Source organism: Rhea pennata, chromosome 4 (genome assembly GCF_028389875.1).
Source record: "Rhea pennata isolate bPtePen1 chromosome 4, bPtePen1.pri, whole genome shotgun sequence".
NCBI lineage: Eukaryota > Metazoa > Chordata > Aves > Rheiformes > Rheidae > Rhea > Rhea pennata.
In genome coordinates this window covers 68,191,188-68,216,891 of record NC_084666.1, presented here as the reverse complement: position 1 = coordinate 68,216,891, position 25,704 = coordinate 68,191,188, and the positions used below count along the sequence as shown (strand labels likewise).

The 25,704-nt window shown below is 41.2% G+C and overlaps 1 protein-coding gene across 1 annotated transcript in view; it reads right to left on the bottom strand.

Moving 5' to 3' along the window:
* Positions 1 to 25,704, bottom strand: part of UNC5C (unc-5 netrin receptor C) — a 255,196-nt gene that overhangs the window by 71,463 nt on the left and 158,029 nt on the right. The window contains exons 2-3 of the mRNA XM_062574197.1: positions 23,423 to 23,644; positions 5,124 to 5,267 (exon numbers count right to left, since the gene is read on the bottom strand). Coding sequence (XP_062430181.1) covers positions 5,124 to 5,267; positions 23,423 to 23,644 — 366 coding nt within the window. The remainder of the gene's footprint in view (positions 1 to 5,123; positions 5,268 to 23,422; positions 23,645 to 25,704) is intronic.

The following is a 25,704-nucleotide window of genomic DNA, read 5'->3' as shown; positions in this document are numbered from 1 at the left end:
ATTACAAAATAATGTGATTTGTATTTATTACTGCTGCAGTCATACCCCAAAGTCTGGGAGTCAGTCATGTCTGTAGACTTGGAAAGCAGTACTGAAACATGACTTCAGGAGTGACAGCAGGGTGAAAGTATCAGACACAGTGCACGATCAGATAACTTCTGCATTACTCTTTTTGTGATCTCTCGTTGTCTCTCTAGCAATCTCAGCTCAAAACCATACAGCTCAGTCTCCCCTTAATGAACTACAAGCAGCAGATATTGATTAAAAATTACTGAAATGATACATAATGAAGGAATTAGTGTCCTATCCCTAACTCCCATACACTCCTGCGCCAAATTGCACAAAACCTTTTTTGTTTTATTATTTTTTTTTAATAGTGCACATCCTGGCTATACTTTCCTATCTACATTTTCCAACCAAGCTTTACCTTTCCCAGCCTTCTCTCATTATCCCAACTATCTACCTATCTATTCCTATTTTTTCCTATCTATTGCAATGTGCTTTAATACCTGTGTTGCCACAGGATCATGTTCCTTACAATGTTACCAGAATTAAGGAGACACGGGTGTGTGAAAACCAAGGGTAGAAAGGTGCTTCAACACAGAGCGCTAGGCCTCCATGCTAAAAGGCTAGGTAACTGCATGCCAGTAATGAATCTGTGATTTTTTTCATATCTGTTTCTTTATATGACTGCATACTCCTTGCAAGTGGAGATAATCAGTCAGGTAAACTAGTCTGCTCTTCTGCACCACAATTATCTTATCAGGATACAGTACACGACACGCAAATATTAGCCACGTTCCTTTGAAAAAATATCTGGAGAAAAAGGCTTTTTGATAAGTACACGGGGAACTAATACCAAATTATATAAAAGATTTACAAGCACAATTCCTTTTAAATAGGAGCTTTTTTATATGAAAAAGAAAATACCTGTTTTTAAACAATTCTTATTTTACGCTAATGAGTCAACAAGGTTCGTTATATTAGAAAAGATCAGACCGCTATTTTCCTACCGATTTTCAACAAATCCGAAACCCAAAGGCGGACTCAGGGCCTGCATCCCCACTGCCTGTTCTCAAGGGCAGCCTGGGCTCCCACCACCGAGTCGGGGAGGCCACGCCGACACGGAAGCGGAGCGCACGAGAAGCGAGGCCGCTCGGGCACACGGGCCCGAAGCAGTTCGTCTCAGCCAGCCCCTTATTAGCCGACGTAAAAACCGGGTCGAATCCTGCAGCTGCCGTTTAGTCTTCGTCAGGTGTATGTCTCCACTAGGTTTAACCCAACTCTCGGCTACACAGGCCCAGGCCCAATTCATCCTTTTCACAGGCATTTTGCCCTGTGAGGTTTTATCTGTTGAATGACATCACTCTTCTTACATAAAGTTCACTCTAACATACTATATTAGGGTTGATTTTTTTCAACAAGGGATAAAGCTACCTAAACTCTCAACTTCCCCTGTCTGCAAAAACCCCATCTTTTTCTAACGGAGCAGGAAAACTGCATCAAATATACTAGTCCCCCCTGGCTCTCCTTATCAGATGGACCTTGAATAAACAGGAAATGGGAGAATAAACAGAAAATGTGTTTCAGCACTTTCATAGGCCCATGTCTCAAACCATTATACTATATTTTTCCAGCTCCACCAACATATACATTTGGTTTCCCCATTTTTGTAGCTTATTAAAATATCTTGAATGGCAGAGTAAAATTTAATTCTAGAAATCTGCTAGTTTCAGCGGATGAAAAGCTCAGCTTCATTCTCATGGGGAGACCAAACCTCCAAGAAAATGAATGCCATGAAACATGAAAGAAGCTGAAAATAATGATGTTTCTATCACCTGTTGTTTCTACCTTTGCCTGCATAGAAGGGAATGATTTCCTGGCACGTCCTCCAGGAGTGCAGCACTTGGATGCTGTTAAATGCTCCTAAAACTTCAAGAAGGCAGGACCTTGGCTTTCGAGTCAGATTCTCTTCCTGTTTATATCGCGAGCGTGTGCACCCTTCGAAACAGAGAGGCGTCTTCGCTCCCCGTTTATAGATTACCCCCTCTCTGCACAACCGAAGTTCTCTGCTTGGCTGCAGCGATGTTGCAATTGATTTTCACAGCGAACTTCCATTGACTAGGTTGTTACGCGCTCTCTGACACACGCCTGACCCTGCATTAAACAAATACAAGCCACTTTTCCAGGATGCACATTTTTCACACTTTCAAATTACTTTTCAGTTAATTCTATTACACGCTCAGTGAACAGAGATGTTGAACGCTATTCTGCTGTTTGTTTGTTTTAATGGAGTGCAGCTCTGGTCCTTGAGAGGACACAGTAACTCTACACTAACACCAGTGGTCATATGGGAAACCAGAACAGGAAGATTCCTGTTCCTACGGGAAGAGAAAGAGGAAGAGAAAAAGGAAGAGGAAGAAAAAAAAGAGAAAGAAGGAAAGAAAGAAAGAAAGGAAGAAGGGAAGGAAGAAATAAAAAGGAAGGAAGAAAGGAAGGAAAGAGGAAAGAGAGAGAAAGAGGAAGAAGGGGAAGGAAAAGGAAAAAAGGGAAAGGAAGGGGAAGAAGCAGGGGAAAAGGAAGGGACAGGGAAAGGCAAGTTGAGGCTATTTTCTTAATGTGCTAGGAATGGCTAGTTATCGTTCAAGTTGAGACAAAATCACCAGGTTCAGCTACCAAAATATAATAATTTAACTTAAGTGGAGCACTCTACATGCTCCTCACCCTCCTCACCTGTCCCTGAAGTATCAAAGTTCATTTTTCATCCCTAGTAAAGACTGCAAAGGTGACATGAACAGGCAACTGTAGCTGCAGACAGAGCTGGACAGCGGGACGTTTCTACTGCCCTGCCCATCTTAAATTTTAGATATCCTCAATTTTCTGGGTTAATTAATATTGCAGAGACCCTACCCTGCACTCCAGTCACATGGGAAATCAAAGGCACATCGTGCAGTCTTCAGCAGACTTTTCAGATATGTTTAAAAGTTTAGACTGGACTGAGCCATTATACTGACAATCCAAATTTAGTTCTCTGAAATCAAGGCTTATATAGATGAACACTGGTATATGTGAGTGTGCAGTTTAAAATAGTGATCTTGTGGCCACTAATGACATCGGTGTGAGATATACACCCCACGGCATATGTCTGAATTCCAAAAAATTGTCCTGAATTAACTGAGAGATTTATGGAAATCCACTGAATTGGAAATAAGCAGTTTTGCAGAGAATGTGCTTCTGCTGCTGTTCAAAAATCCACAGCTTGAAGGCCTAACATTTCAACTCCCAGGGAGTCAAGTTGACTTGCCTGGGTCACAGCTGTCCAAGAAAGGAAAGATAAATCCAGGAAGAAAAGATAAAAAAATTACTAGAAAACAAAGCTTTTTTTGAGTTACAGACATGTAAAACGCTGGAATTTCTTTAATTAGACTATTCCAAAAATCCCCCAAGAAAAATTATGAAAATGAATGTTCTTCTCTCTTCAAAATGTGAGAAGAAAAATAAGAAAATTCTAAACTATCAGCTTTTTCAATAGAAATTTAGATTCACTTGTATCAATAATAGACTCACTGGAAGAAATGCTAATCGATGTAAGATAGCTTACATACACACACATTAATTATGCGCTATATATAAATAAAGTACATAGGCAGGACAGTGCACAAAACTTAGTTACTCATCTAGTATCACTTAATTATCTTCAAGTGAAATATAATGAGACATTTAAATAGAATTAATTCAATGGTCATCTGTCAAGGGCTAACTGCTAGGACATGAAAATCTACTTAATGAGTTAACTTAGGGCTCATAATCTAAAAAACCTCTTCAAACATTGCTAAGCCTCTCTGAAGTGCTAACATTTGCAAGAAAAAAATCAAAAGCTCTCTCTTTTGTTTCAGTACAGAAAAAGAACATGCCCAACGTCTTCGAAGGTTCCTTGGCACAGAGAAACATTATGCACATATGTAACGGTATTTCTGATTTTACAGAAAGTCCATGTCTGTATAATAATTTAAATTCCCCTATACTCCGGGGGAATTCTTCTCTGAGGCTCGTCCTGTACTCAAAAGGTACCGGTCAGCTTTGTTACCAGTCAATTACTTAGTCTGGAAGTGTTAAAAAATGGATACTTAAATTTAACCTCCTCGATTTGTATCTGAGTACTTACATAAAAGTTAACTACGCTTAGATATTTCACCCTGTGATACTTTTGGCTGGTTAAGAATAAAAGCAGAATCAAGTTCTAAATGGACAGTTTTGAGTGACAGACAGTCCTTTCTCTACTGTGTCTGTGAAAAATCTTAATTTTGCTAGAAGAATTTTCTTCTCTCATTACAATATGTTAGGCCCTGTGCAGGAAATGAAAATATGCTGCAAACTAATGAGATTTCCTCACAAAATGTGTTTTTGCTGAGGTGAAAACAGTGGAAGAGATACAATTCTGAATGAAATATTTTGTTACCGTTACACAAAAGAGGATCTCATCATGTGAAAGAGAAATGGGAGTCCCTAGTGTGACTACTGTATTACAAAGAAAAGTCCCTCTTTGAAAATTAATGAACATTAAATATTTGTACAGCCAAATGAAGACCTATTTTCAGGGAATTGGTTGCCCTGTCTTTTGGGGGGCTAAGCTGGGAGTGGTTCAAAACAAATACTGCAGAGAGTAATGATGAATTACAAAGATGAAGTATTAGGGTTGAGATGACCACTTTCAATGTTGTATTACCAGCTGGATTTATGTGATATGCTAAACGCACTTTTTCCTTTGTTAAGCAACAGCAGCTTTATTAAACGATTGCACAGATATAAAAGAACAGTTCTCACCTCATTTCATGGCTTGCTTTGATACTATTCCTACTCATTAGCTTCAGACACTTTTCTTCAGATATATAATTGCTATACTCATGGGATATTGATTTTATTGCTTCCCCACACACACAATGGAGAATAAAGAAATTCTGCTTTTAAAAACAGGATAAACTGAAGTTCTATGCTTCCAAAGGCCTGAATTTTAGTATGCAGAAAATATGAAGCCTGACCGGTCAGACCCAAAATCTCCCTCCCAAACAACAGGTACCCCACCTTCCTTCAGCCGACCGCACGTGCAGAGCAGAGATACTCACAAGCGATGCGAACGTAGGCTTTGCGGCTCTTGGTGGTGCCGGCAGAGCTCCAGGCAACGCACTGGCACCAGTAATCTTCGGGCCCGAAGAGCTCCTCCACCTGCTGGCGGGAAACCTCGATGCTCACCTCTCGGACAATCAAACCTGCCACGGGACAATGAACACCGCTCAGGATTACGCTGACAGAGCACGAGGTGCAAGCAAAGAAACGCAGGAACAGAATACTGCTCGCAAAGTCACATAATCTACGGCTTCGCAAATAATATACGACTTTGCATATACTATATGACTTAAAATTCTCCACCAATATCTACTTACCAACCTAGACCACGATAAGGATGTGCAGGAAAAAAAAAAAAAAAGCAGTATTTTATCTGCATAATAAGAGAAGTGGGTGAATGAAAAACTACCCACTGTGATTTTGACTTTTATCACATACCACGGGAATGTTAGACAAACAAGAGGACTAGCACCACAGCTGATATAAATTGCATTGCGTCTGTAGGACAATTTACATCAAGTGACAATCCAGCCCAGTTTTATTTTCATACGAATATCATAAAATCATAGAATCATTTGACTTGCATGATTCTCTTACCTCTCCTGTATTTCATCTCTTTTTGCTAGACAGATACCCCACAGGGAGAGCTCTTGTTCACCAAGCCTGCTCAGGAAAATGCATTTTGCCATTGCAGAAAATGTCCCAATACTCTGTATCGCTGGGCTCACGTGTTCATGATTATTGCAAGCTGTCAGTTTGGGGTCTTTACTGTCATATATACTACAGATACTGCAATACATTTTAGAAGGTTTTATAATACAGTACAATACAGTTTAGTGCTTGAGGGTCTCCCCAGCCTGGCCCTCCGCAACACATCTCGGTGCAACCCTCACAAACCCACAGTCACGCCGACGATGACAGCGACCCGCTCACTGTTAGTCCAAGATGATCAATATTTCCCCACAGTTCCCACACAGCGCTCCTGTTGGGAAGCAGTTTTCCTTTTTCTAAGTGCAAGGAAATGTTGTGGTGTCTTGGACACCACTGCAAGAATCACTGGTAATGGGTTGATTTTCTACTAGCAACCTTTGCATTTCATACTGACACAATCCCTTTCTCTACCTCAAAATTCGCAGCCTAGGTCAAAATGCTCTTAACGTCAGCCAAGGTGCTGGGTGACAGGGAGGCAGGGAAGAGGAAGGGCCTCCCCCTCCTGTCAACATACTCGTTCTTTGTTGCTGATGCCAAAGTATCAATAAACTCCTAAAGCATGTTTCTGTCTACAGAAAACACCATCATCATTTCAAAAACACACTCTTGCAAATGGCCTTAAATATATAAACTCCGTACACAAATATTTTGTGTACTGTAACCGCTTCTCTGTTTCCTTCCGCAATTGCCAGGAAATTTAACTGGAAGATCCTTGGATTGCAGCATGCACAGTTTGTCCCCATCACTTTGAGGCCACCACCCTCAGCCTCCTGCCACATGCATTACAAGGTGATATTCATAGCATGAATGTTCCCAGCTGTACGGCACGATGCCTTCTGCAGGCGCTGGAAACCAAGCCGGCCCTTTGATTTTGCCTCCAGCCTCACAGAGGCTCCATTCAGGGCGGCGACGATTAATTACTGCTTGTACGCAATTGTACACTGTCATTGAGGCTGTTTGCCTCTAAAACTTGGTTAACAACTTAACAACAAAAAGGAATTCATGCATGTAATATCCACTTCTCTGGTGGGAATGCCTGCTAATGAGATGCATTTCCCTGCCAGAGACTGCCTGTTGTAGCCTATCCCCCCTTTTGTGTCATTATCCTTGACATCTTTAGCCATTGAATAAGCAGGGTAAACACTTTATAGCTTTTCTCCTTGAAATGAAAAACTCAAAATATAGCAACTGTACTGCAAAGAATGGAAATCAAAGCATTGCATGGCCATTTGATAGGCGGTGAACATTACACTATAAGTTTGTTCCACTGTGAACAGTATATTATAAACTTGTTCCACTTTGATGAGCTAATTTGGCTCCAAAAGGGGTCCCAGGGACCACTCGTGTCCTGTTGAGAAGAGCAGGAAGAGGGTGGGGAAGCAGTATGTACATTACATGCAAAAAAATGGTCCTATTTTTCCCAGTGTAAGTGCTGCTAGCCTAAAGACTACTTCAGTCCATTCCCCGTTTTTACAGCACTAGCCTTTGAAGGTTACAATACCGTCTTTATATAATAAGGCTGATTATGACAGAGCTTGATGGAGCAGGGAGCCTTGTTACCTGAGGGTTAAAGCAAGCAGGCTTGTAACGACAGTGCTGGTTAATAACGGTTATGAAATAGTCCTAATGTTCTGATTTTCTGATTGTCTACTGAAGATATGAAACCACATGATAAATAATTCCCACTAAATGCACCAGCAGTACTTTTATCTTTGGTTTCTTGAGATGCTTTTGAATTCATAATAACCAGCTATTCTAGGTACTTCCTCTGGGGAGTCATAAAGTGCTGATAGGTTGCAGGTTATTCCAAGTCATTTGGCCTCAGGTCTTAGGTTAGTATCAACAGTTGTGCTGAACAGATGCATAACTTTGGTTGTTGTCTCTTTCTGTTTACAAGCAAGAGGATTACAGGCATAAATAACATCATCATGCCTCTGTCCCTAAGCTAAACTATTTTTCTAGAATACACAATTTATCAAATCAGTTGATGATACTATGAGATCATCTGGGATGTAATGAGCTATGGCCAAGACTTAAGGTGACATATGTAGGAATTCATGGTCGAGACACATGTTAATTTGCTCCCTATGGCACAGAGTAAGCTTATTTGGCATCTGTAAGGGAACAACACTTGGTTCTTTGCTGCTTTCCCCTGTATTTTGTCATGCTGGAAAGTTGATTTTACCACCCCTCTTCAGCCTCATCACGTTGGGATCCCATTGTACAAATAGTTGCATTGATTTATGGAAAAGATCTTGCCAATTGAAATACCACCCACCCTTAGACCCTGGGGGCAGACATGCGTAACTGCAAGGGATACCTTTCCTTTGTGGTACCAAGTCACAATCTTGTTCCTTCTGCTAGCATAACCCACAAGACAAAATCCATCTCTCAGGTTACAAAAAATGTAATTTGCTGAGACGCCTCAGATAGCAAGCATCTTATTACCAACTGACATGTTGCTATACATCAGATTTCACAGAAGGGCTGGTACGGTCTGTCTGCATCCATTCAGGAGTGCATCACTTACAAACCTCACATGTGCAGGATAAATCCTGCGATGATCACTTCCAACAGAGATCTTCCTCTGATCCCTGTTGAAGCTGCTGCTTCTTCTTTGTCAAAGAATAGTAGCTGGCATTTCTGAACTTCCTCATTAACTATCTTTGATATTAAGGAGCAATATAAAAAACTCAGCTGATTCGTACTGCGAATTTTAAGGTAGATAGAATATGGATCTTGGAATGCCATAATGTTGAAGTAAAAACAAGAGATTACCTGCAACAGCTGCTCCCTCACCACATTTGTAGTACTTTGGGTGCACTGTCAGTTGCCACTGCTTGGTTTAGATTCTTAACACTTCAAAACTGTGCAAACTCTGCTTGCTGTTACAACCCACATGAACACTTCTGCCCAATGGACTGCAGCACAGAGTTTGCCACATACGCTCCATGCAATTCATAAGACAAAACAAAACAAAAAATCCAACTCATGTCTCAACATATCCAGACAATGTAACATGCTGGGCCTATAGTTCAAGCAACTGCTCATCTAATTATTTGATTACAGGCATATGAGTGCATAATCTCCAAGTGGAAAATTAGAAGTCACTTTATAAAGAGCATCCCTGTACTTTGCCTAAACACATTTAGGGTAAGGAGATTAGCAGTAATTCACACAGCATGTGATCTACCTGACACTGGTCAGCTGTACTTCGCCTCTGCGACGTCACCCTCTCACAGAGAGCATCTCCTCTGCCTTGCCTTCTTTACTAGCAACACACTGATTGTTTAAGTCTTGTTCTTCATACGGTTAAGATAGACAGTAGGTGAAGACACAGCGTACTTGACAACGGCTTCTTACCACACTTGACTAAATTGCAGAATTCCTTGAATTAATACAGTTGCATAGGTCGTGGCATAGTCCACAAGAAGTCAGGATCTTCCTATTTCAAAGCAATGCAGTAACAGACACAGCTGAAGGGAGCTGACAGAAATGCAGGCAGCTACAATTATATCTATACAATACTTCCAACACCTACTCTCTCTGTGATAAATAGTCAGAATATGAGAGGGAGAAGCATTTTCTTGCACTGTCCAAACTTGATTTTCATTCACCACTCTGAGAACAACTTCTGTAGCCACTTGCAGCCCGTCTGGATCTTGGGTATGAACATAGATACGTTTGAAATTTGAGTCTAATTATCACCACTCTATTTCAGGCAATACGAAGACTGTGGAAAGCAGAGCTTTAAAATGAAAATGGAGAAAATATCAAAGTAATTTAAAGTAATTTTCCAAAATAAATGGTAATTATACTTACAACTGTGCACTGAAAAAACCACAAATCCTTAAAAATGCATTCCTGGGTTGGTGGGCTCTTTCTGCACAAGTGCTTCTTTTCAAAAACTTGGTGAATAACCACAGGATTCCCAAGACAATAGCAACATAAGAAGCTTTAAAACTTGAGTAAGAGGATGTAAAAAAATTCTCAGGTAAAAATGACTCCCCCGCAAACACTTGCTCTCTTACCAGGGTCCTGAGCATATAGATTTGGACAAACTTGGCTATAAAAGATGTCACAGAGTTTGCTCCATGCTAGGGCTATTTATACATAATGATTGGCCAGATTTAATACACATCCTTAAGCCTGTCACCAGAAAAAGGTATTAGCTCAGTGGAATTTCCTTAAGGGCATATCCAACCCCCTGCAGCCTATAGGAGACTAAATAAACTGAAGTCTGAAATACCGTTTTACCCCTAGCAGTTTTGTGTCCGGCGGAGACAGAGGGTGGCTTGTACGAAGGCTCCGGGGCACCGGGCATAACCAGGCTGCGACGCACCACCAGCCCCGCGACTCCAGCAGCTCCTCCAGGGAGGACAGTTTTGCATGTTTACTAGCACAACGTACTCGATCGTCCATTCCAGTAAATAAGTATGTCTCTGGGACAAATACGAGTTGGGGTCTGAGAAGGGGTAAGAAGGAATGGGACCTGAGGAGGGCTTGCTGGGGGCGAGAGGCGGAGGACGGAGGGAGCCGCGCTCCAGTCTGCCTGCCGCTCATCTGCGCGGCTAAGCGAGCACCGCGGAGAGGCATCGGCTGACAGAATATATCAAAAGGAAATTACTATCCCTCCTGGAGCAAAAGCAAGAGTGAGGAGGGAATTGTGCCTTATATACATACTCTTTCATTATAAGCTGTATCCTAGAAACACAATCAAGCAAAGACACACTTCATTCACCCGGTCCCCAAGTGCTTAACTTATTAGCTGGCTACACAAACTATGAGGTAGATTAGCTGGTCTTCAGAGGCAAAAATGTTATCTTTTTTAATGTATGCAAATGTAATGTAATTGTATGATATTATGGTACATTATTAGTAACTGTAATAATAATTTGTGGGTTCCACATTCCACCCACCAAAATAATTGGCAAATTTCCCAATGATTTTAATAAGACTAGGTTTGCCAGTGAGACTCGTTTCTTTCTAGAGGGAAACAAAAATGTCTTATAAGATTCTGCAGCTGTATGTGACAGCTTACGGCAGAAAATGATCATTGTAACCATTTGAAAATATAGGAAAAATTCAATTAATCAAACGTAATTACCCAACCTGGAGTCAGTCCAGCTCAGAGAATTAATAATATCCACACCTCACTGGGCATCTTTGTGCCAAGAAATTATTTTGACGTATTTTGGCTGCCATAAATATTCAATATTTTATATTAATAACCTGTATGTGTGAAAATATTCTTCAGGACTCTGAAGGAGCAAATGTTGCGAAAGTACTACACTGGCATGTGTTTGACCCTCTGGCACCACACTCAACAGGAGCTATTTAGATATAAGACTAAAGCAGGCTTCCACACGTAAGAAGCTGGATGGATAATTTGTTTATTTCCTCTCTAAATGGTAGCTCAAATAATGTTTGTGCTTTCGTTTGCCCAAAAGGTATTTCATTAATTAGTAACCCCATTTGCCATAGAACACCTTACCTAAGAAGACTGAACTTCATGACCGACTGGTCTGGAAAAAGACATTATTGTACCCCGTGCCATGCAGACTGCGGGTGTCAGGAAGGACGGAAACGTGCCCTGTTTTCACGCGTGTACCTTGTGACCCTTCGCAAGTTCAGTTTCTTGAAATCCGTACTCGGAGCGTCCCCCCAAAACTTGCTGCCGCTGCTCTCGGCTCTCTCCTGCTCCAAGGGGCACCGATGCCCCCGGAGGCTTCCCGCTCTGCCGCGGGGATGCCAGGGCGGGGGACGGCGTTCCTGGGTGATGCTGAAGAGGCTTTGGGGCATCAGCAGCAGAACAGCGAAGGGTTAGGGGGCCCCTCTGCGTGTGCATGTCACACCTGCTGTCAAGACAATCAAATTTTATGGTATATAACTCCGGGTTACACGTAGAAAAACAGGGCAATTACTCATTCAAATACTCTTTTCATACATAGAGAAAGATGTGGTGATTTACCCAGCCTTAAAATAAATCAGTGCCCGCCTGAACAGCCTATGCTTTCTGACTCACAGTTCCTTTTTCTAACTATTAGGAATAGGATAGCGGAGCGAATACTTTATGAAAATTACTCACTCAGTACGTATTTTAATGATATAAATACACATACCTTTTAATGCAAGATGAGAGTGGAAAGAGAATCCTGATACCAAAAAAGAAAATCAGAATTTTGCAGTAATTTCAGGAGGGGATGGATTATCTCCACAGTATTTGGCAAATATTGTGAAAGCATTTTTAGCTCCCATAGTCCCAACCTGTCTCAAACTTCATTCAGAACTTCGCTCCAAAATCCTTAGAGCACCATCATATCTTCTACTTCATGGAAACGGCCAAAACCATAGACCGCAGTGGTACGACTGCAGACACACATAACGAAAGGTACACACATGGCTTCCTCATTAGGCAGTTCTTCGTCATTACATTGCTCTCCAGCAGTAAAACTTAAGTGACCCAAGCTGAGAACGATGATCTTTCTACTTAGTGATAATCCAGAATTATCTGTCTGATTTATTAAATTGCTCATTGCAGGTGCCATAAAGAGCCTGTCTCTGCAGCATCAGGCTGATTACTCTACTCAGCGAAATAACCTTTTTACAAAGGTAAAAATAAAATCAGGACTATGTCAGAATGGAAATTTATTCACGCTCTTGCAGAGATGGATCTCTCGCAGTCACACAGTAATTCTCTTCAAATGTATCAGGGTACTTATGCTATGGAATTTGGTGTTTTAAAAATGAATAAATAGGCTACGCACAAGAAGAATGGCTTCAAATATAAAAGTTCTTGCTGAGAAAAATGTTCTCTGTGCATCTTAATGCAAGAGAAATGATTGCATAACGGAACACTTTGCGTATATCTTATTTTCTATATACAGTAGCAGTAATCTTAACAAAAGATAGAGAGACAGATAGCTATCTAGAGATATTTTAAAGAAGAAAACAACTTTAAGACCTAGTAATCCTTCACGCTGTGATTGCATGCACCTGTTTTTGCCTCAGCACCGCCCTTCCGTAAATTATGGCTGGCTGGTGGTACGGAAAGACTGCATGAACATTACAAACAATTTCCCACAAATATTAGCTTCAATATTTCAATGAAAGCCTTCAGGCTACTTCTGCTCTCCTCAAAGCTTTCTCCTTAGGAAAGAGGTACACCAGTAACGCAGATTAGTGGCGACGAAGGTAAGATCCTAACGAAGTCAAGCTTACGCTGGTTTGCATCACCTAGCTACGGCGGCAGGTTACCAGGTGGAGGTAGTGAGCCAAGCTGAAATCCTAGGTCCGCTGCTATTTTTCCCTGACCTGCTTCCGCGGGGCGCCGCGGCGGGACGTCGTCCAGACACGGCCGCGTGCAGCTCGTCCCCCCGGCTTTCCGGTCGTAAGCCCAATCTGGGGGAGGCGTGCGTGGCTCGGGAAAGATACCGTTTTGAAGAGCCAGGGGAAAAAAAAAAAAAAGCCCAAACCAACCCTGCCAGAGGTTCATGTTTTACATAAAGCTGCAGATGAGACTTCACAAAGAAAATCTGTGCACTTTTTAATTCTGGTTCAGAGGATTTACATGCTCTTTCTAATGATCTGGGCCTTCAGCAGTGGGTAATGCTTCCCAGTCCCCAGCTTAGTGCTCATGCAAAATTGAAGCACTTTTGCGGCTGTTTAGAGCCTACAGATGAATCTCAATGTGCAGGCAAAAAGGAATAATGGCTGTTTAGCACTTTGCTAGAAGAAGCCGAGGAAATTATGAAAAAGAAAAAAAAAACTATTGAACTTCAAACATCTGTGAAGCCGACGGAGAACATCTGAATTGTGAGCAGCGTGTTTACATTCCCTTTGCAGCACGCAGTGGGGGGGGAAGGGGGGGCGAGAAATTAACAATAAATGGGTTTATGCATTTTTTTTTAATACACACAGATTTGTTTTTTAAGCTATTGACATAGACATACATATACAAATATAGATGCTCATGTGTAAGGACCCCCCGCCTTGCCAAGCCCGGCTGCTTTTGCGAAGCAGATGCAATACGAAAACGCCGTATTTCCAAGAACTTGGGGCAATGACAGAGCTGAGCGGCTGGTGCCGCTGTTGCAGGAATGAGGACAGGCGCGACGTGACGCGAGGGGTCACCAGGGAGCTTCCTGAGCTCCCTCCGCTCAGGCCGTCGTGCGCTGGAACAGCAGGTTGGGGGAAAAGCGTAAAGCCCTCACCGTTCTTTTGTCCCTGCTGGTTTGCACGTTACGAACGGCATTTCACAGCTGACTTGGGTATCTTGAAAGATTAAAATAAAAACCGAAACAAAACCAAAGGCAAGCGGCTGCTTTCAGAGAGGCTTCGTCCAATGCACTGTTGAGTGGAGTGACTTTGAGCAGACAGAGCCGCAGCTCCGGGAATTTACTGTCTGCTCCCACATCCAGCATGTCTTCAGGTCTGCGCCAGGGCAGCAGTCAAAACACCAGCTCCTGAACGCCAAGAGACTTTCCCGAGTTTGTAGCGAATAAAAGAATTATCACAATAAGGAGTGTGAAAAGACAGCTCGGTAGTCACCGAAGTCATTCGGCGTGTGCTTGTTTCTGGATATAGCAGAGCTCGCGAGCCCTATCAGCCGCAGGGAGTCACTGGGGATGCGAGCAAGTTGCTCCACAGATCCATAAGCCTTTGACGTGAAAAAAGACCCCTTTCATTATGCCAGTGAACACTGTCAAAACTTTCTTTGCAATTTTGGCTGCCTCGTTTCTTCTTTTTTTTCTTTGTACTCATTTTTATTCAAATAATTTCAATACGAGTTTCTACTTTAGTTAAAGAACTAGAGGATGAAAACTAAATACGAAAGAAAGCCCAATCCATTTTCTATATATCATTATTCTTACAGCCTGACAATTCTTACTCCCCTTTGAGAGTACGACAGGAATGGCAGCAGAGCCAGAAAAGTGCTCGGTGCTACTCATTACAGCGGCATCATTATCCTTGCGAAGCCAAAAGCAGCAATCAACCGGCCGAGATGCTCTCTAAAATCCAAACCTGGGAGCAAACAATAGAGGAGGTGCCGAGGCCTGAAGATGGGTATTCAGGGTGAAGAAGAGACATGGCACAGAAGAGACTGACAAAAAATGCCCTTTCCACTCTCACAATCAAAATACAAAGAGGGATGAGAAGTTACGAGGAATCATGAAAGACATCTCATCAAAACCTGATGAAAAAGAGACGTACATTACCCTACAGGTGAATATCAATAACACTGGGACCTATCCCATCACATTGCTCTCTTATGTAGGGATCAGAAATGAATGGGAATGACAAAATGAATAGAAGAGTTGAATCCCTAAAGGCAGCATAAAATTAGATCCTGTGTGGGTCAGACTGGTACGTGACAACTAGCTGCCTTTTCCTTACCCTTCAGCAGTGACTGGGTGCCCTATCTGCTTAAAAAGAAAAAAAAAATCCTCACTGCTTCTGATCTGTGTGCAACTGTTGTCCCACATAGATGTCTTTTTTTTAAAAAAAAAAAAAAAAGAAGAGATTTTTCTCTGCTCTGATTTAAAAACTAATTTAAGCAACAGGGTTACTCCTACCTCTTTTCACAGAATGATTTCATTGCCTAAAGAGCTAATAGAGGGAAAAGCAGAAGATACCACTCAGGCAAGTTTGTAGAGACAGCATGCGAATCAAGGGAACAACATCTGCTTGTCTTGCACAGTCATCAAAAGCCAGGCAGCCTTTACTGCATTTTCAGTGACTGCAGCAGACTATAACTTGGTCTCAGCGAGGAAGAAGTAAGATGTCATCTGAATCTTCCATTTCCCCAAATATTTTCAGGGATTTTCATAAAGAAACTACAGCTCTACCAATCCTACACATTTTCATATTTAATTAATTGAAAAACCTGTATTTAGAAGACACAAGTGTTCCTGCCTTTGCATTGCCAGGGTGTGACTGAGGGCAGCAGTTTTGTTTCACAGTACTCAAGGCCTTGGCTCTGCCCTCCATTTTTCAAAGTTATTTTCCATTTAGGCCAGTGAAGCAGGATGGGGACTGCAGTGTGTGTGTGTGTGTGTGTGTGTATGTTGGGGGGGGGGCACACGACTCGCTTCCCGTTTCAAGCAATGCTGAAATTTCTTGGCCTTTCAGGTGTCATCACCACAGGGGCTCCAGGTCTCTCACAAGAAGGCTTTGCGCTCCAAAGGATGGAAAAAGGAAGCGCTGTGCAAAGTGATGGCTAGTTTGAAGCTGTGGTGGGTGGATTGACGTCTGAAGATGCCCTTCCAGAATCTGAAGGGATTAATGGGATTACGAGTCCATAACACAGGATTTCATGATGGAAAGAAAACTTGAGGGGACATAAAGTATAGGCTGGAAATATTCAAACAGCTATCCTCAAGTGGTGCCATAAGCATCCATATTCCTCTTTTTATCATTTTGAATAACTTTATTTCTTCTCCGAGCCTTGTTCTCCTAAAAGCCCACAGGAAACCTTCTGGACAATTAGAAGAACAGCTGTAGAAAGAAAGTTAATGCTGTAATAAGAAATGAACAAATCGCTTTTATCTATTGGTCCAAAAACATTTAGCAGAGGCGAATAACAGAGAAGTGGAGTGGTCTGCACAAAGATACATGGTGACCTAAACATGGAAAATTTGGAACAGGCAAATGACCCTTCTCACAGACCTGTCACAGGAAGAGAGGGAGCGGGAATTACGGGAGGGGGAGCTCCCTCTGGGCCCACCTGAGTCTTCTCCAATCTGCTACCGAGAACAGAATCTTCCTGGGTTTTGGGTGATAGTTTTGCTCTGCCTATAAGATTTTTTTTCTTCAAGAAAGAAATATCTGGCCCAATGCTCCAATTTTAGGTATATTAATACAATTTTAAGTTACTTGAGGTAAAATTTAATTTCCTTCCTTAGGTCAGCATTCAGACTTTTTCCACTTACTTCTACAAAAATAATCATCATTTATATTCCAAACAGTGGTGACTTTCAAGCAGGTGAGGGTGTGAATCAATTTTGAAGTTTCTAAAACAGCTGGCTATTAGAATATACTAATTACCCAAGAAGTGGAAACTTCTTGTAAAAATGTCTGCAGCAGCTTTGCTGTTGGGTATTCCCTGGATTTGGATCTTCTGAGGACCAACAAAATATGAGAGAAAAGAGCTTTTCTTGTAATGGTGACGGGTGCAGATACCCTGGAGAGGTGCTCGTGAGGCACATAGGGTGAGAAGGTAGCCTGAGGGACATCTAAAATAACAGCAACCTAAGTGTCAAATAGGAAAAAAAAATGTGGGCTTGTTCATATATTTTTATGCAAGGAAACATCCTGTACTTCCCTGGAGAGTTCTAGTTCTCTGGAGAAATGGAATTGTCTGCTCTTTTCATCCCTAGCCGCAGCCTTTCAGACCATACACACAAACATGTTCCACTTATAACACCCTTCCAAAGAGGGGGCACGCTTTAAACTACTGCAGAAAATGAACTGTAGTACCAATTCTAACCCACATCTCAAAACTATTAATAGGAACATTTGGGAAGAGATACACGGACACATTTTTAAATTTCCTTGAAATGAGTTGGATTAGGGGAGACTAGAGGAGTAGAAGCAGAGCTAAAAACTGGCAATATGTTGCTGAGAAATAATTGTTTTGAATCAGAGTGCTTGGTGATTGTAATGGATTTGATCCAATGATAAAAAATAAAATGACTTGTGACAACAGTGGAATGAAAACAATCCTTATTTATGATATGCAGCTACCCTGACAAATGTAACCCCAAGGTATTCTACCCCAGAGAGTCAAAATATTGCAGGCTGAAGTATAACTGCAGGACATAGCACCACTTGTGATCTCCTTAGTGAAGTTAATAGGAGATACTGGCCAAATTTGTTTGGAAAAAATAGCTTTCTTTCCTGTCTTGTAGACTCTTGAAAAATAATAAAGAGAATTAGGTGGCTACAGCAGGCCAAGATGAGGGAAAAAGAGCTTAAGGGAAGATGATGTGCAGCAAAGGAAAAGAGCAATAAGGGAAGGAACGTCTGTGTGTCACAGAAAACAAGTAAAATGGTACCTATCTGCAGTCTTCTCACAGAGCTGGGCATATGGGGGTGCTTCCCAAATTCTGTATTTCCGCTTCCAAAACAAGTATTTGCCCACTGCTGATCAAATAAGTCCTGTATTTTTTAAGTAACAATAGCTTTTCCTATTTTTAAAAAAGAAATACCAACATGAAGAAGCACAACTGCTCAAAACAAGTAGGCATATGATACTGTCTGTTGTATGTCCCAGCTTAAATAAAATATGTTAACTTAACAAATAAATTGATGGAGCTTTTTTCATTAGGGCAACACAGCCTCTCAAAATGTAGTTAAAACGATCAAAATAAATAGCGTTCTTCAAATGTTTGTATACATATATAAAAAAAAAAAAAAAAAAAGGAAAAGAAAAGAAGAAAATATAAAGTGAAAGAGTACAGCGTGCTGAAAGTGATTTTTCGTCTCTAAAAATGCTGCCGGAATGGCACAGGCAGCCGCTGTGAAAGTCTCCCCACCCTGCCTTGGCCACCACGGCCTGCAAGAGCAGCTCTGAAAGCGCGAGGCTGGCCGTCAATCTTTGATCTTCTGTTGAGAGGGCGAGCTATTAAAGATTTAGCTAGCAGGATACCGACTCCCCGGACAGGCTGCCAGAATCGTTGCTTAAGGTAACAGCTTTCTATTTGCCAGATCAATACTGACCAGACGTCAAAAGCTCAGTCTGCTTTCATCCAATCTGCAAGTCATCCGAAAATACTTTATTAGTGGGAAAAGATAGTGTGGGGGGGTAAGCCCCAGAATCACATTAACAGTTACGTAAAGAAAGACAAACATTCATGTCCTGCATTGGCTGGACCCTCAGGCAAAGCCCAGGAGTCCTTATTCTACCTCGTCGCTATTTGGGAACAGCAAGGAGGTCGTAAGTAAATCCCTGAGCCCTCCTCTCCCTACAGATCCGAGCGAAAAAGGACAGAAAAGGGTAGGCAAACAATAATGCTGGCTGAATTGCCCAATATGTCTATTAAATTAGCACTTAAAGTAATTCCAAATGTTGTTTTCCCCTTGCTTGAAGGAGAGAGATAAGAAGAACGTGTCAGTGGCACTGCAGAGGGCAAGAAAGGGCCTACAGATCATTTCACCTTAATAGTCATGGAGAAACTATTACAATGCATATTCAAATAAAAAAAGAAAAAACAAGGTCCCTACAGTCCTGATTTTCCTGTTGTGTATCACTGTAAAGTTGGTTTCTATTTAGCAGCATTAAATCCTTCTGCACACAAATGTATGGGGTGAAAGACTGTTTTCTCTATGTCTGCAACTCTACCACCACTGCAGAAATGCTTTTTTTTCCTGTGAAAATATTTCTCCATAAAAAGCACATATGCAAAATAAAACCTTTTACCACAGTCATTTTCAGAGACACAGTAATTTGGAAAATGTGCACAAATTACTCTAATAATTATTGATGATCCTAGGCTTCCTGTTCTGTGGCAATGGAATTTCCCTGGTCCAAAAAGCACCAGTTCTGCAGGGCTCCTATTACTTTCTGTGCTGTTATCTTTTATGACAGTCAGTCATAAAATCAAATGTGTTTCCTCAAAACAACTTTCATCTTTGCTTTTTAAAACCAGTGTTCATATTCTTTACATACATTTTTCCATGTTAATGGGAAAATATTTCAGTAAAAACATAAAAAAGACCATGCTCTGCCTTGTACTTCACGAACCTAAGAAATGAAGCTGCCAAAGATGGGCACTAAAGATTTTCAAAGCACCCATTTGAACTTCTTCATGAAAATACTTAGCTTTTTCATAAAGAAGAAAAATTCCAATGAGTCTGAAGATTGAAAACCAGACTTTAATGATCTTCTGGACAGAGCTTCTGGTTTCTCAAGTACCAGCCTTGGAATCCTCTCTTTTCAGGCTGATTTAATCAAACAAAGTGGTACTAGAACACCCTGTGACTGTTAGTATTTTCATCCTCTCCTACCAGAAAGCAGCAACTCCCACACAGTCCCTGGGCATGTACTGTACAGCAATGCTTTACCTGCTGTTTAAAATTAGTCCATAGTGCAAAGGAGCATATACCTAGAATCCTTTTTTTGTAACCATGCTTTCTCTGTGTTACAAAGAAAAAAATGTATCTGTCTATATATACGCATATATATATTTATGCAGGAAAAATATACAAACATTTGTTTTTTCTCCCTCTTAAAATTAACCTTCTTAATATAGTCAAGATTTCTATCCAGCAGCTCCCTTAAATGACAAACAAGTTGCACTCTCATCCTATCTCCTGTGTCACTTCTACTGCTGTGCCCTCATCTCTGGTTTTATTAGTGACAGTAATAAATTTGCCTTACAAGAGGAATTAATTATTTCTATGCAAATTCCATTCATGGCCAGTGTTTCCACAGGCTCAGAGTCTGTGAACACATAATCCTTTGCAGGTCAAAACCTGTTTCTCTCTTTCATGCATCATTTACCATCCCAAGAGGATGTACCTCTAGCATCACATCTGCATTTTAGTCCTCTCCCTTTCCGTACAACTGATGCTACAGAAAAGAATGCGTAATAGGTCTTTTATTTTTTTTTCCTCCCAAACTTTTAAAAATCTATTATTTGCCTTGTTTTCCTTTCCTTTGCTTTTCTACCTGAGGAACTAAGAAAGCCTGCTTCAGAAATAGCAGCTGACAACCAACTGAGCGTGCTGCTCCTCTCTGTCTCTGAATGGACCTCCAGCATGGAAAAACCATCAGTGGGGAAGAACATGCCCAGTTTCAGTAGCTTAGGTTGCACAACTGGCCCAGCAGAAATACTGTGTAGGTAGGTCCCCCTTGAGCCAGGGTTACTGCTTGGGGCCAAACATGAAGCTTACTCATAGCAGTGCTGTGCTGCTCCAAGGGCACAGTGACTCCCTAAGGCCACAGTCTCATGCAACATTTTCTCGAGCTCCAGCTGCAGTGGACATGTTTTGCTGAGTTTCCATGGCTTTGAAGAAGGCATTATTTCAATGCTGTCTTCAACACATTACTTACCCATGTCTGTACTACTCTGTGTGTCCTCAGCCACGGTTTCTCAGTCTACTTATGGCAAGATGGAGAAACTGCACTCAAGACCTGCATTCACCAGCCTTTTGGAAACCGTGAGGTGGACTGACAAATTTAGATACGGACAGCTTCACTTAACAAGCTATTAGCGAGACTTTTTTTTTGTGACTCTTATGCTAACAATCTGATGCGCACAGCTTTTCGCATACCCTCCTTTCCCCTCCTGGAAGTCCAGTAGATTAAGTTAATCACTAATTGGAGATGGGTTTTGTTTAGATGTAATTGCTGCTGTTTATTATTCAAAACATTAATTCTCTAATATATTCAGATGATCTCTTTTCAAGACTGGGCTTCTACATTCTCTACTGCAATTTGTTTTATGGCATCATGAAGTTCTTCTAGAATGGGATTTGGGGGAAAAAAAAAAAGTTTGTACTGCAATGAATTTTGCACCTGTATCAAAAACTACAGTGACCACAACAGTATTTCTGTGTTTTTCTGAGATCTACAAGCTGAACTCCAGAGAAAGGGTGTTAACCTGAGAACCCACCTATGTAACCTATTGCTTGTATTTTGACACAAGCTTTTTACTAATTTGATATTTTCCTCAACAATGTAAATTTCCTCCTACATAGAAGCTTATAGCATGTATTAATCTTAGGTATTTTCAGAGAGTCTTTCTTTTGTCGTGTTATAATTACATTTTTGGAACTTTATATAATGAGGCTTTTTCTCCATCGTTCATCTTATCTGTCATGATCACACCAAATGTGCCTGACATACCAACACTAATACATTCATCCTGTGTAGGATTTGTAGTAGTTAAGTCAGGTTACTTCAAAAGTACGTAGCATTTTCAATCCTTTTATTTTCATATAAGAGCAGTGCTTAATTCAGTGGTTCTGTCTTGTAACTGGGTCAACCAAGATGACAATAACTTGTCAGGGTGTTACTTTTGAGGCACATGATTCATAACTGGTTTCCTAAAGGTCTTGAATTACTGCTGCCATAACAAGAAAGCTAAGCCTACTTTTTCACTGTTTACATGAAATGCCAATCTCTCTTCTCACAAAGAAGCAGAAGTCTGAAAACAGTAATTTTGAATCTTACTCTTCCCTCACCTGTTTTGACACAGAACTGCTGAGTTCAATGGAAATGTCTTTTTATTTCCTCTAGGGTCACTCAGAAGAATCAGACCCTTCATTTCCAAAGTTGCCTTTGGCTGTACTGTACAGAAGGCACAATTCAGTTTCTGAATGCCAATGTTACAAAAAGCTTAAAGAATTAACACAGTGATAGCTGCTCTCCTGCTTATCCTTACTCACGCCAGTGGACTCCCACAGGTGAAAAAAAAATAGAAGATGTGTTAAGTAACCAGATTTTCTCTTTCTTAAACTTTCTCAACATTTAATACATATTCTTATTTCTACAGCCTTACCTCTCTACACCCACTTTCTTTTTTTCAAGCTTGGGCTTTTGATCTCAGTGCAAATAAATGAGCTGAAACAAATAAAACCCAGTACACAAGAGACTTCCAAGACATCTGGTAGAGTTATTTTTCTAAGTAATTAGACCAAGTTGTGGTGCAATTCCCAAATGAAAGTTACCTTCTTGCTTGATATCCAGTTATTTTTCACAGCCCTCAAGACAGCACTAAGTCCCACTTCTCTCCTTGCATATCACAAGCTCTATGGATTACCGGTCTTCCCAAATTGGAACAATCATACCTTTGACACAGACTTGTTTACAGCTCAAGTTTCTAGCCCCCCCCCCCCCCCCCCGCTTTTTTGGTACTATGAGGGTCCTATTTGTCTTCCATGAATGTCAGCAGGATTTGTGATATTGACTGAGGAAGGATGGGGTTCTCGGCCTTTTTTCTTCTATTCCTTGCTAAGCTAACGTAGTTCTCCTTCATACAGACTCGGTGGAGCAGAAGGAGAAGTATAATGGAGCAATAGGCAGTTGCTTGCCTCAATACCCTGTTCTAGGCTGTGCTCCCACGTGCTTTCTCCTTCTTTTTTGCTGTTAACTGATTAAATTTCTCCTCTTTCTCAACATCTTCCTAGGAAAACACCATCTTCCTAGGAAAACCCAAATGCTTGTCAGCACTTTGGCAAGAATGTGTTTTCTCCTCTGTGACTGCAATACAAGCAACATCATCCCTGGGCATTTGTGACACAGGAGAGCTGAACAAGAAGTTGACCTGGCCAAGCAGTCCTCTTTTGCTTTTGCTTGGTTTTATGTTTTCAAAATATAACTTTGGTTCAAACTGAGCATGGTCCTCTACAATCATATTTTAGTAGCTGACATGGATGCAGACATCACCTCTGTGCTATGACAGCTAATTTCAGCAGTTCCAGGCACAGAATTCAGACCTTTGTTAAGGATAAAGAGAAGTAGCTGTCCTATGAATACCTGCTGGATTGAAAAGTTGATATGCAAATTCCATTCATGGGCTTGATATGAATGCATTTTAACTTTCTCCCCTCTCATCACTCCCAAGATATAACACAAACTCACCAGAGGTTTCATCTACTCTCTCATCCACCACATGGTCCTTCTGATGGACCCATTCACTGTTGCACTTAAAATAGATCTGCGTGGCAGGGCTCGCTTTGCAGTGCAGATTCACAGGCTTGTTCTTCACAATGTAAGCTTCTTCAGGTTCAATGAGGAAGTGGGGCAATGGCTCTGGAGGATCAGATGGAAAAGTTTCTGGAAGCTCATGAAAAAAATCATCATCTGTAAAAACAAGACAGAAAGGACAAATGAAACAACCAAAATTCAGCTGTTAAATTCAGAAAAGTGTTATTTTCAAATAAAAAGCTATCTTGGGAGAATTACTGGACTGAGGTGTAAATGTACAGTTGTTTTCAGACTAGAAAACAGAAATTGTTCTTTACATCCTAAACATTGATGTGATAGAAATGTGCATATTCACATGATTGGTCCTTTGTTAACATAACTGGCAATGCTAGTGGTAAAACATTACATTAGTACTTGGAAGAGTTGCCTGCAAAACTGTAGAAAGAAATAATGCAAACGTTTGGAGGCTTCAAGGTTGCACTTTTTAATATTGACTTGTCATTCTGTTTAATCAAGTGCATGCATGTAGCTACTAATGGCTGAGGATGTTACAAATAGGAAATGGAGCTTTTCATTTAGCTCATCAATTTGAAATTTACTCTAAGGGCAAAAGACTGAATGTCCAGTCTGTGGCTCTTTGTTCAGTCTCTGATTTTCTTAAGACTGCTAATGAAAATGCAGTATATTGTACAGTATACAGTATATTGGTCTATTCTGCAGTATAGTCCGTGTGGTCCCGGCTATGGAGAAGAAGCAAGGGCTGCGACATAGAGCACAGCAGCCGCAAGATGGCACAACTCTGGACCAACATGGACTCATGCTATCGACTTAAGGAAGACTCTGCACTCTCTAGTGCTGCCAGGAATGAATAAAGTCGATATGAGAAATCTGGAGAAAGTGGAGGTGAGGGAAGGAGAGGAAAAGAATCCAGCACTGAGAACACATAATACATGCATTTTCCCTTTTTCTTCTCTCTCCTCTTCACAAATCTCCTTTTTATATCCCTCTACCCCTTCTATAGAGGAAATCTTCTACACCAGAAAGCACCAATTCAGTGGAGAACTGAAGTGGAGCCAGCTCTTGCCGTGCCCTTCCCCTGCTGCTGTCACTGCGCAGGGACGCTGGAGACACTCACGGCAGCAAGGGGATGGGGGAGCACCAGCTATTGACAGATCCATCAGCAAGAAGCCGACAGGCCTGAAGGCCTTATTCAATCTCCTCTTTTCCGCCTCTGAAGCAGTTATCCTTATACACAGTGACAGAAATTGCTGATGATCAATAAAGCAGCCCAGAACATCAAACTAAAAATACTGCGAAGGCTGGCTATCTCCTCGTCAGTCTTCACGAAGACGAAACGTCAGGCAGCTCCCTTCCCTTGCTCTGAATATACCCACGTTGTCTGGGTCTGCAATTACAAGGGGCATGAGAGGCTCTCCTTCCAGTCACCGCTTTTACCGAGAGACAAGAAAGAACAGTAACAGATGAAGGAGCCTGGAGGAGAAGGCAACGCAGTGCCCATCTACATAGCTATGTGGAGTCACACCGTACATCTTTATTAGGGATGGGAATACCTTACCTCGCAGAAGGTTTTGTGAACCTCTTGAACTACTTACAAATAGAGCAAGTGCAGTTCAAGTTCACCAATTCCTCCTTTTTGTTCCCCCGCGTACTAAATTAAAACTACTCCTGCCCTTCTAGGTGTCTCATTTTAAAAGGGTAACACGCCTGACTCACTACCTCACTACTCCCTTAGAGTTACTAAAACTGAACTGGTGCAAGGATAGAAGAGTGAGCCACTAAATAAGGTCCAGTATTTTTCATGCAGAGGAATAACTTATGACACACAGTAACAATTCAATTTCCATCTCCAACTAATCTGGTCCACCTAAACACCCTCAATAGTCAAATTTAATTTTTACCACTTTTCTCTCCTTCCTTCTTTTCTGTGGTCACAATGAAAAGGAAAATTTGACTATTTAGATCATTTAGGTGGCCAGATTTTCATTCTTTTCATTCTGACCACACCAGGCTCCTTTTTTTAAAAATCCCATTTCCATTCCCCTTGAGTATTTCTTGCTCCATTTTGCTCCCCAGCTCCTCAAAAGACGAAGATGAGTTACAACAAATGAGTCTGAGCCAACATTTGGATTCACAACTAAACATGTTCAAATTAAAGCAAGAGGATTTCACTGTTCCTAACACCCTTTTTTCCTAAG